At 45.1% G+C, this 12,696-nt stretch overlaps 1 protein-coding gene across 1 annotated transcript in view; it reads left to right on the forward strand.

The window, feature by feature from the left end:
• The window catches only part of NSG2 (neuronal vesicle trafficking associated 2), a 59,051-nt gene that overhangs the window by 12,238 nt on the left and 34,117 nt on the right, over positions 1-12,696 (forward strand). Inside the window, exon 2 of the mRNA XM_022595091.2 lies at positions 3,654-3,737. Within this exon, the coding sequence (XP_022450799.1) occupies positions 3,654-3,737 (84 nt within the window). The remainder of the gene's footprint in view (positions 1-3,653; positions 3,738-12,696) is intronic.

The raw sequence follows: 12,696 nt of genomic DNA on the forward strand, positions 1-12,696 counted from the left end.
CTAATTAGGGTCCATCCCCGCCATCAAGGAAGTCATCAGTTTCACCAAATCACATGGCTGCCACATGGGACAGGGGTGAGTTCTTGAAAGCAATATCGGGCGGTGGGGGGGCGGGGGCTTTGGATTGAAGAAGGAAATGGATGTTAGAGAAGCAACCACAAAATATTTATTATGACAATTATAATGATATTGGCTGTAATGGTTATTCATTATCTCATTCCAACAGTAATATTTGTTTAGTTTTGGCTCCTATCTCAACATGTTGGCCACAGCATGAGGTCTTTAAAAGTTACATGGAATGATATAAAGGGCTTTTTGAGAAGTTTTGGGAAAGATGTTTATAAAAATAAAGGGGCAGAGGGAAAGGCTAAGAAGCTTAAGAAGAAGCTAAGAGCTAAGAAGCTAAATGCTTCTTAACACTTGAGGTGTTATGCTTGAGACCAGTCTGATGGCTAAGGATCTAGAAATGAAGGACTCAAGCTAAGAGATGGTCGAGATGGACTTTGCAATGTGGGAAGGCATATTAGTTTTCTGTTGCTATGTAACAAATTATCAAAGCTTTAGTGGCTCAAAACAACACAAGTTTATTATCTCATAGTTTGTATAGGTCAGAAGTTCAGGCACAGTTTAGATGGGTTCTGTGCTCGGGGGTCTCATGGGTCTGAAATCAAGCTGTCAGCTCGGCTGCATTCTCATCTGGTTCTTAGGGTCCAGGTTGTTGGCAGAATTCAGTTACTTGTGGTTGTAGGACTGAAGTCCCCACTTTCTTGAGTGACCTGGCTGTTGATCGGGGTCATTTTCAGCTCCTAGAGTCCACCCTGAGGTACTAGCTGCATGGCCCTCTCACAACATGTTGACTTACTTCTTCAAGGCCAGCAAGAGAATCTCTCTCCAGTCTGCTGTGACCGAGTTTGCATAGCATACTCATGGGAGTGACTATGCCATCATATTCACAGGTCCTGTCCTCAGTCTTGAGGGAGGAGATTATACAGTGCATGTACACAGGAGTGGGAAGCTTGGGGACCATCTTAGAATGCTGTCTATCATAAAAGGCAAAGGCAGTTTTTGCCCTAAGGCTTATAGGTCACATGGCACACTGACCAGGAAATTCACTATCTTAGAAAGAGACATTGAGATGTATTATAATATATTTATATATATACATACAGACATTGGATATATATACACACACAACATGGGGAATTGGGAGAAGAAACTATCATTCCCAGTTGGTGAATATTTCTAAAAATGTGGATTCAGAGAACTGATCAGACATCTAAATTTTCAATATACTCCGTAGCCTGTCAGTTGATCTAGTGATATTCCAAATATTTTTAATCATTACAATTTGTAGAATATCTTTTAAGTTCACAAAGCACCTGCGCATACATTATTTCATTTGGCCCTTCCCAGAACGTTGTGAGTTTCTAACAGAAACACTTAGCCTGTGAACCTTGCCTTGGCATTTACTCTTACATTTATCTTAGTTCTTAACTCTCAGTAACACACTGAAGTTCACATAACACCAAAACGGCCAGATGGGTAGATTACATGCTATTTTACACTTTTGTTTATTTGACCATGTGGTTCACTTTGCATAAAGTATCTTGTCTTGTTCACCCAGGAAACTTCTATTCATCCTTGAAACCTTTTTTTTCAGACCATGCTTGAACAGTATTGTTCTTGAGAAATCCTTGCCTTGCTCTCGGAGGGCTGGATAGGGAGGACCTGCAGGCTGACAGGTGCAAGAGAGGCCCGGTTATATCTGCCTCAGACACCTATTGGAAGAACATTTGGCAGCACTCAGAGGCAGTGTTCAAAAAAACGTTGTTACTGAATGAACGGCCTGAGTGCTTAACTTATATTAACTCATTTAAGCCTCCTAACAACCCAACCAGGTAGTGATGGTTATTTTCCCATTTAATAGATGAGAAAGCTAAGACACAGAAGGTGTAGTGCTTGAGCCAGGATTCAAACCCAAAGCACAATGTTTCCTCTCCCTACAATATTGACAGTATCAGTATTTGCCCCACAGCACAGAATTAAGTGAGATAGTGCATGTCAAGCACTCAGTGTCTGCTGTATAGTAAATTTGCAAAGCATGAGGGATATTTTTATTACTTGTGGCAAAGAAGCTTCTGCTTTCCTATTCTTTGGAACAGGAGCTAGAAAAAAATAAAAAGAACATTCCCCACCCCACTCCCCCGCAAAACCCTCATCCTTGTTTAGCTGTACCATTTCTTTAAGGAAGCCAGGGCTCACTTTTTAATATTTGGAGAAGCAGAATCCAAAGAGGGTGGAGCAAAACAACAGAATTTACATTTGCAAATGAGTTCTAAATGTCAGGGAAGGAGTGATGTTCTAGATGGGCTGGGACCCAGATCCTCCTTAACTAACATATTTAAGTGCCACACCGTAGATGTTCAATAATAGTAGTTCCTCCCCATCCTTTCCTTTTTGAGCTATATTTTGTCCAAGGTATGCCTCACAGACCTTAAAGAAAATTCTTCATAGAAGAATTCTTGCAGGAGTACATACACTTGACTATTGTCTCTAGGAAAACTTGGTGAAAGTTTTCAGTGAAAATTTGGTTAATTTAAGCACTAATGAGAAGAATGATCATAGTTAGAAGATTGCTTCCTTTGAGCTGTGTGACCTTGGACCAGTGACTTGACAGCTCTGTGCTTCAGTTTTCCTTTCAGGAGAATGGAAATAGCAGTGGTATGTAGATAAAGTATATGGAGGGCTTGATCTAGCTGTGGCACATAATAAATTATTCCAAAAGTATTACCCACTATTATCTCATTCAACCCTCAAAACAGCCTTGTTAACTAGGGGTTATGATTATTGTCCATATTTTACAGCTGAGGCCCCAAGACTCAGACATCTTCTGTGTTACCCATGACACTGTGACACTTGGCAATAGTTATTGATTGTCTGTCAAGTTTCTTTTTTCTTCCACTTTGCCTACACAGTGGGATGGAGTCCCATAAATGTCTTGGCAGGTTGACAGCTTATCTTGAAAAGATATTAACCACCTCTGCAAAATATTCAGACTTCAGAAAAATAAGATGATACAATAGATTCAGTAGACCTTTATGTTTTTCTTTGTGGAAGTCCCTAAGTGAAATTGGAATTAAGTATATGTGCAAAAGTTTTGCTACAAGATGTTCATCATAACTTGTTTATATACCCTGAACTGTGGAAACAACCTACGTGTTCAGCCATCAAGACCGGTTAGATTAATTGTGCTATATGCATACAATGAAATATTAAGCTACATCAAAAGGCAAAATGAAATCATATATTTTTCTACATGGAGAAAATGTTAGTAGAGTGTTGTGTGATAAAATGAAGTATGAATCCGTTTCATAAAGTATATATTTGCATAAATAGCAAATACATATGCAGAATATGTGCATATATATGCATATAAAAACTGGAAAGGTGAGACCAAAATTGTCACCTATGGCTGTCTGTTGGAATTGGAAAGTATTATGGGTAATTTGAATTTTCTATTTTCTTGTGTTTGAGTGGGAGGCTCTTTATTTTCTGATCTTTATGCAATATACGGTAAATTCTAGTTACTAAAAAAAAGGAACAGAAAAGCCTTTCAAGTCTCTGTGCATGCTAACACTGGTTGAACATTTCAGGTGATTGTGAAGACAAGAACGGAATATCAGCCCGAACAGAAGAACAAAGGGAAGTTCCGGGTGCCGAAAATCGCTGAATTTACGGTCAGTGTCTTGATGGTGTAACAGAAAGACTGGGTGTGGGTCACTGAGTCTAATCAAATAACTAAAGCTCTGCCTCTTGAGGACAAGTTATCCTCTCTCCTACTCCGAAATGTTCAGACAATTTGATAATTGATAAATGTGTCTCATTTCTTCTTTTTCTTCCTGTCCCTGTCTCTCTGCCTTTCCATCACAATCTTCAGGAAATGTGATAGAAATGTATAAAGAAACTCAAAGTTTAGACATTGGTTGATTGCAACAAATACAAAAAAGACAAAGGGAGAGAAAAGTTGACTTCTTAGTGGTAAAAACCGAATGGTTGATTTTCTATTTATTGGTGGCCGGGTCACTAGGAGAACTGGTGAATACATATCACTGTGATGAATTGCGTGAAGGAGCCATGAAGGCTGCTCTGTGAGGATGTATGGAGGAAGCTCAGGGAAGTACCCTGGGGAAGTCACTTAGATGGCTAAGGAGAGCACAGCTTGTGCAAAGGCCCTGAGGCTGGAGGGAAGTTGAACCCAACATTGAATAGGAATAAGGGCAGTGAAGCTCAGCTCTAGGAGGGGTGTGGGGACCAGACAGAGATGAGGTATGAAAAGTGGGCAGAGGGCAGACAGTCCCAGTCATCATAGACTGTATGGAGGAATTATTATTTTAGGCTAGAAGCATGAAAGAAACCCCAAAGGACTTCAAGAAGAGGAAGGATATGATTAAACTGGGTTTTTGGAAAAAGCTTGCTGGCTTTTACATGAGTACTAGAGGGAGGGTGGGGAGACTGCTGGGTTACTGCAAGTAAAAAAACAATAGTGGCTTAGCAAAGGAAGGTGAGTGGAGAGAGGCCTAAAAGATACTTAGGAGGCAATATCAGCCATGGAGGCAGTAGAATAAGTGGTTCTGTGGATGGAAACTGAAGCAGTCTGGCTGGGTTTGAGCCCTGTTTCCACCTCATACCAGCCATGTGGCCACAAGCTAGCCAATAAACTTCATTTATCAAATGGTGATAATAGAAGGTTACTGTGAGAATGGAATATAGAATACATGCAAAGCAGTTGGATCTATACATGATAAGTGCATGATTAATAGTAACTATTTTGTATCAACTGTGGCTGAGGGCTTTGGAAGTGAAAACAGCCGTTGGTTGGTTGTCTGTATGTATTTGTATAATACATACTTGGTTGGAGTATGTATTATACATGGATAAACATATTGGTCCGTTTCTGTCCCTATCTTTCTCCCTGCTACATGTGTCAGAGCAGCTGGGTGTGTGAGCCTGGGAGGGAATATGGCACCTCTGTGTACCTCCCCCCAGAATGTGGGACTTCCCTGGATGCTGACCCCCTCTTTGAGGGCAGGAATTGCTTTTATTTTTGGCTGTAGCTTTAGTGTCTGGCACACAGCATGGGCCCAGTGAACGCTGACCTGGCCTGAACTGCATGCAGGTATCTGCAAGAACCAGCAGGTAGCTGTGAGGGGAGGGTAGGAGCATCATGGTGCATAATGTATGAGCATCAGGCCAGGGAGTAAAGCTGACCTGTCCTCCTGGCAGCAGAGATCATCAGAAGTATGCCCAGATTCATGCACAAAAATGTTTATTGCAGTGTTATTTGTAAAATCGAAGCATTGGAAACAATGCTAGATTTTCAGCAGCTTTCTCATGATTCCATATGTAAGACCACATGCATAGGATGGACTGTTTCAACAGTTTCTTAGGAATCACTTTTGGAGGGAGAGTATTTAGTTTACTCTGAATTATGGGCTTAACGAGATATTTTCATCTTTCTTGTACTTTCTCAATTTTACACGAGCATGAATTGTTACAATAATCAGAAAAAAATTAGAATATTTTAAAAATTTGCTCTTTTTGCCAAATAGAGTGTTACAGTTTTTGATGGAATTATTCTTTATTTAGCAATCATTTAAAATGATGGTTATGAAAACATGCAATAATTTGGGCAAATGCTTCATAGAGGAAGCTGAGTGAAAAAAGCAGAGATTAAAATTGTATGTTTTCTATGGCTGGAACTATGAAAAAACCCACAAGTATACAGAGGAAAAAGGACATGGAAAGAAATGTCTCAAAATGTCGTTTGTGGCTGTGTTATCAGCTGTGGTGTTGGACCATGTTGTCATTGGTTTTTTTTTTTCCTCTTTGTTGGCAACTTTTGGTGATGTGGCAATTTTATCATATTTGATGCCCACGAGTCCCTGAGAAGCTGATATAATCCTGTTTTTTTCAAGGGGAACTATGGCTCAGAGCAGTGATGTGACCTGCTCACCCACTAGCAAGTGGCAGGGCCAGTGCTGAAAGCCGGCCCCACCCCCCGCCTTTCTGTTCATCTGTGCAGCCTGCTTTAGGTAACTATGGGTTAGAACAGAAGCGAGTCAGGAGAAAATGAGTGGATTTTCAGGGTCCAGGGCCTGAGGAAGTGCCCCACGCAGCTTGACTCAGTTGGCCCTGGGGGTTGGGAAGAAAGGGCGTTGGGGTTTCGGGGCAGCCCTTTGTCAGCACAGACTGTCAGGTGTGGGCGGAGGGCCCTGCCGCTTGGAACAAAATGGGAGGAATGGAGCAAAATTGTTTGCTTTTGTAGAGCTGTGAGCATTTATTAGCCTGGCTTTTCACTTCCTTAAAGAGAGCTCCCCCTGAGCCGCGTGAAGGATGCATCTGCTGGGGTGAAGGTGGATGCAGCACCCTAGGGAGGAGGTTGTGGTGCTGGTGATTAAGAAGAGTCTGAGGCAGGAATAAAGACACAGACCTACTAGAGAATGGACTTGAGGATACGGGGAGGGGGAAGGGGAAGCTGGGACGAAGTGAGAGAGTGGCATGGACGTATATACACTACCAAACGTAAAACAGATAGCTAGTGGGAAGCGGCCACATAGCACAGGGAGATCAGCTCGGGGCTTTGTGACCACCTAGAGGGGTGGGATAGGGAGGGTGGGAGGGAGCGAGACGTAAGAGGGAGGACATTTGGGAACATATGTATATGTATAACTGATTCACTTTGTTATACAGCAGAAACTAACACACCATTGTAAAGCAGTTATACTCCAATGAAGATGTTAAAAAAAAAAAAGGAAGCGTCTGAGGGTCTGAGCTGTCAGCTGCAGTGGGACTCGGGGGTCCAGCTAGGCTGTTATGGAGGTAGAATTGTTCCTGGTTGGAGAAAGGGGCATCAGGGGCTCCTCTGTGTTTGGCTTGGCTGACTGAGCAGGGGGGCGGGGGGGGGGGTGGACGGGATGCTGTCCACTGGGTAGGAGGTGGGGGACCAGGCAGTGGGAGACGCATTGAGTGTGAGGTGCCTGGGGACCATGGGAGGGGTGGGGCAGAGGCAGTCTGGCCACTCTTGGATGTAACGGGTCTGGAGCTCAGGATAGGAATTTCGGCTAGACCACAGGGGCTGGAAGTCAGAGAATTCCCAGTTCATCTTAGAGAGCATAACGCTGGTAAACAGTGGCCGGGCTGCCCCTCCAGGATATTGCCCGTGGCAGAAGTAACCATGGGGATGGCAAAGATGCCTCCCTCCCTCATTCCAATATCTTCATGGAGGTGGAACAACTTGTGAGTTCACATCTCAAATTTGACCTGGGGAGATCAGCTCATAGCAATTCTCTATGAGAGAGAATGAGAGGAGAGAGCAGGGAGGGAGAGACGAACTGAGAAAGATTGAAAGAATCGCCTGGAACTTTTTTTTAACGTGAAGGCTCTTGCAGTCATTGCCAAGGGCCACAGACTTGAGAGACCGTGCATCAGGCTTCTTTGAGAAGATGGGAGCATGCAGAGAGAAGCCCCTCCTTCTTTCTTAGTCCTGGGAGCTGGAGGTTCTTCTAAAGCTGATGATGCTATCGAAGGAGCTGGTGCATCCGGCCATGCCATCTGACCTGATTGTCCCCAGGCTCACCTGTGAGAAGGAACTGAGTCTTGCATTTGGAGGCTGTTTGTGCCAAGCTGATGAGAGGTATTCCAGGGAACACCTGCACTTTGGGGCTAGATCCACTTGGCAACTTGGGTCACAGCCCTGTCACCTCTTAGCTTCATGACCTTGGGAAAGTCCCTTCACCTCTCTGAGCTCCTGATTCCTCGTCAGTAAACCGGGACACAATAGCACAAAGTGTAAGTCCTTGGCGCACTCTAGTTCTCAATGAATGGTCATTTTATTCTCTTCCTGTTCAGATCCCTTTCCTTCACCCTGGGTTCTTAGCTTGTTACCTAATTAGCTGAATTTTGTGTGTTGGTTGAGACAGACCTGGTCCTCCCTCTCCTGGCTTTTTCTCCCTGGGAATGTGGCTGGGAAAACCTGGAGGAACTGTTCTAAGTGTAGCCAGTTCAATGTCAGGATCCATGGGTGGTCTCTGGCTCTCTACAGTGACCTAGGGAGCTATCTCTTTGCCTCCTGGGGAGTGTAGGCAATAGTTTTTGGTAGGCTACTTCTCAACACATCCATTATAAAATGAATAATCCTAGTACCTGTTAAAAATGCCTTTACATCCACTTTTTAGGCTAACAACAACCTTGTGTACTTGTTACTGTTATTCTTATCCCCATTTTACGGACGAGGAAACTGATGCTCAAAGAAGTGAATTGTCTGACAAGGCCACGCGGCGAGGACGTGTCAGAACAAAATAAGAACCCAGCCCTATGGCTCCACATCCCACTCTCTCTGCTACACCTGATGCCACCCTGCCATTGTCCTTGCCAAAGTGTGGCCTGTCTGAATTCTTCCCTTCCTGCCCGACTTCTTCCCTTCCTGCCCTTTCTCCCCTTTCTTCTTTGTCTTTATCAAATTTGCTCTGGGCTGGGCTGGATGCCTGTTGCTGGGAGACACACGGATATGCAAGACAAAATCCTTGCTCTGGAGGAGCTTGCAAAGGTGTGGATTAGACAAGAGTGTTCTGGCCAATTTCTTGGAATACTGTCCCCGTATGGTCACCTCCTCTGGGATGCCTCCCTTGATCCTCTGAGCTGGGTTTGGTGTCTCCTCTGGGCTCTGCAGATCATATGGGGTTCTCGAATGCTGCTGTACTGTAACTGGCTACTCCGGCGTCTTCAGCCCCCTCCAGCCTCTGGTCCACTGGAGGTAGGGTCACGCTGGCCCACTCATGTGTTCCTAGTTCCCAGAAGAGGGCCTGGCATAGAGTGGGTGTCACGTGTGCTGCAACGTGAGCCCCAGACTTTTGGGACCGCCTCAGTATTCATCCCCAGTAACGTGCTGAGTCCGGGTTCAGGAAATTTGCCTCTGGTGGCTATGGCCTGGATAAGCTCAGATTAGAGGGTGTCCGGGCGCATGGGGAAAGATCCTGGGGATGTCTACAGACCAGACCCTGAGTGCAGTCAGTGGGGAGAATCCAGAATGGGAGGGATGCATTAGTGTAAAGGGACCAGAACCCACCATTCCCGTCAAGCAAATGGACGCATTAAAATAAAGCTGGTTGGGGAGAACTAGAAGCGAGAGCTTAGCAATTTTTAAGGAGCTGGTGTCTGTGGGCTATTATTAGAAACAAATGACAACAACAAACGAACAGAACAAAAATAAACGAAAATCCAGTTGAAGCTTCAGGCCTAATATTATAGGGTGTTGATTTTTCAGTGTTCCATCCATTCACTGATCCACTCAACTTTTGGGGGCTTGTGCTCTGCTCCTGACCTGACCTGTGATTGGCGCTTTATGTAAGGTATCCCACTGAATGATCCCAGCAAACTGGGCTGGCGAGACTGTCACCCCACTTGCAGGTGAGGGAACCAGGCCCAGAGAGGCTGGGAATTTTCCCAAGTTCCACGCCCAGGAGGCTGTGGAGCTGGGCTGTACTCGCAGGTCCTAAGCAGGGGGCCGTGGCTGGGTGTAAGAGGTTAGGACAGCTGCCGCCATTGGAAGAGAGCCTGACTACCAGTGAATAGCTCCCGGGGGCTGCTGCTGGGCCAGTCTACCTGCCAGACGTTTCTTTCCTTCTCTTCCTCTTCCACCCAGCCAGGGGATGGGGGTGTTTGCACTCTGTCTCAGGCCTCAACTCTGTTCACATTCCTTCTAACTCCAACCTGGGAAAGACATGGCAAAACACCAGAATCAGCCTCCCCGGCTGGGTGTGGGGAGGTGGCCACATTTAACAGCCGGCAGAGTCCAGGCCCCTCTCCTTCCTGAGAGTCTCTGGTAACTGTGCTTTCTTCTCTGGTCTCTGTCCTCACCCATCATCTCCTGGCCCATCCTCCTTCTGGGTCCCTCTGCCTCCTTTCTCGGCCCCCTCCTGCCCATTCTTCTCACCTCCCCAAAGGAGGACTCTTTCTAACGTGCATATCCTGCAAGGACACTGCCATCCTCTAACCCTGCCATAGCTTCCATTGCTCACCTGCCTTCTCCCTGACCTGCATGAAGCCCTGGTCCTTCCCTCATGACACCATACTTCGTATGCCTCCCTGTCTTTGTTCGTGCTGCCCCTTCCCACTGGAATGCCCTTCCCACCTCCATCATTGGGCAAACTCCCTATTCATCCCTCAGCACCCAACTCAAATGGCTCTGGCCTGTGAGGAGTTGCCTGCCAGCCCTTGCGCAGTCTGTCCTTCCTCCTCGGGGTTCCTGCACCTGCTATATAACCCTCCAGTTATATAGTGTTGGCATCAACGTTACCTGCTGTGTCTCCCACTGACTTGAGGCTAGTGTCTTCTTTATCTTTGCTCCCCAAGAACCTAGCCAGTGCCGGCCCACACTTGGCACCAAATGATGTCTTTAATAACTAAATAAACAGGTTAATGAGCAAACAAAAATATCTGGCTGATGGAAAACTACACATTGATAAATACCAGAGCTCTGGCTGCCTCCTTTTCAATATCTTTATTTAAAATCGGGGCTCTATCTTTGCTTCTAAGCTTCTTGCCGATGACACATTCTCATAAATGTCCTCTTCCTGATGTCACATTCCCTGGGAGGTGAGACCTCATTTATAGCTTTGCCATTTGCTTCTACCAATTTTTCATCAAAACCCCAGGGGCTGCCCTCCATTGGTGGGATTCTAATATTTGCTGACAGCAGCAAGTGGAGATAAGCGATTTTACTTTATTATCTGTTGTCTTGGTTTTTATTGCCCTCTTTTTTTTTTTTTTAACTTTTGAGGAACATTTCAGGTAAGTTATTAAAAACACTGCCTGCTGGCTTAGGAGCAGAGTCATCATCTGGAACGGAAAGAATTTACATGTGAGCGCTTGGTGGAGAAAATCTGCAATAGTATTTGATGTTTATTATCACACTTCTGGCTAGGGTTTTACCAAAAATCAGAATAAAGATGTAGGCCTATGTTTATGGCTGGGTGCTTTCTCCTGGCCTCATGGAATGGTACTATTAGAGTGACCTTCAAAAACATATATTATTGAGAACTGGGAAGCAAATGTGGCTTAATTTTTTTAACAAAACATTTCCCTGGGAGAGGAAACATCTGTGGTGCTATCTCAGGAGGAATGTACTCAGGGTTTGGATGTGGGACTGGGAGATTCAATGACCACTCCACAGCCTAATGACTGGGCTGCTTTTATTGCCAGGCTCTCATTCTCATTGACTCAAACATTGGCATATAAATGCTGTAATAAAGCAAGTCACTTGTTTATAAGTTTAGTGTAGATGACTTCTAGACTTCAGTGAATATTCTTGTTTCCTATGGGACTCCTGTAGGAGGTGGCTGGTTAAAAGTTTGCACACTGCTTGTTAAACCGTTGGAAGTTTGTAACCAACCATGGTGGGAGTATTTACACCATGGAAATGAGCAAACAGTGTAAATCATGCATCACCCCCCTTTCTTAGCCCAGGAGGGTTTACCAGCACACTTGCGTGAAGGGCAGTATGGAAAAGAGGAAATACATGGGCTGGGGGTTTGACACTGTGGGTGTGTACGAGCTAAAGCAAGTCATTTCATCTCTCTGAACCTGTGTTTCCCAATCTGTAAAATGGGATAATGCTGTCTACATCATAGGCCTGGCCTGAGGACAAAATGAGATAATATAAGCCCCATGGTAGCTTGATCAATGTGAGCTGCCTCTTGTCGTTACATGATAGTTTCATTGCTGAGGTGTTGGTCGTCCGGCTAGACGGAATGCTTCCATCCAGGGTGGGTCTCAGTGGGAAGACACGCCTGGCTCCATCTCACTAGGCCCTCTGTCTCGACTGACGTTGCCCTGGCTCAGTTGCACCTCCTCGCCCACCATTCCTGCCAGGCCAGCTTTTGACCTTCCAGCTTCATCCCATCTTCCCCTTTCTACCTGTTATGAAGTCAGAACGATCATCAGATCCTGCTTGAGAAATCTCTGATGGCTCCCCACTCCGACAGGCAACAATGTGAGGTTTTTGCGTGATATTGCAGGCTCTTGCAAAGGTGGTCCTTGCTGCTAAGTCCCTCCACCCTTCCTGTGTCCTCTGTGCTCCGGGCCTCTCATGGCTCTGTAAAACCACCATGCCCTTTCACCCCTCCAGGTCTTTGCCCGTGCATTTTCCTCTGGCTCTATTGCCAGCCCACGTTTTCCGCCCTGTGGACAAGCTCACCTCCTCCAGAAACCTGTCCTTGATTCCCCAAGTCAATTTCTCATCTGGAGAATGTCCCAGCCTTTGCCTGCACCCACCACTGCTCTGAGATGCCACATTGGCTTCAACTAGAGTTCTCCTGCTACCTGGCTGGATTGATGAAAGTGGTGCAGAAGGTAGGGCTTCATAAAGGTCTCTCACATCCCATGTTGGGGTAATGAAAGGAAGATGCTTGTGGAAAGTAAAACAAGATTTAAAGAATTCTTATTTGTAATTAATTAATAACAATAACTTCCATTTCGCTGAGCTCCTATTATATGCTGGGTAGTTTGCTAGTCATTTTCTATTTTATCTTTAACTCTTGAAGTAGGCGTTATTTTTGATAGCCAGATGAGGAGACCAAGGGTCAGAGAGTTTAATGAAGGTATTCAAGCTCACGCAGCCAATAAGTGGCAAGAGTCAGG

Source organism: Delphinapterus leucas, chromosome 3, assembly GCF_059928025.1.
Source record: "Delphinapterus leucas isolate spDelLeu-1000000601 "Yukka" chromosome 3, BTC_Dleu_Yukka2, whole genome shotgun sequence".
Classification (NCBI taxonomy): domain Eukaryota; kingdom Metazoa; phylum Chordata; class Mammalia; order Artiodactyla; family Monodontidae; genus Delphinapterus; species Delphinapterus leucas.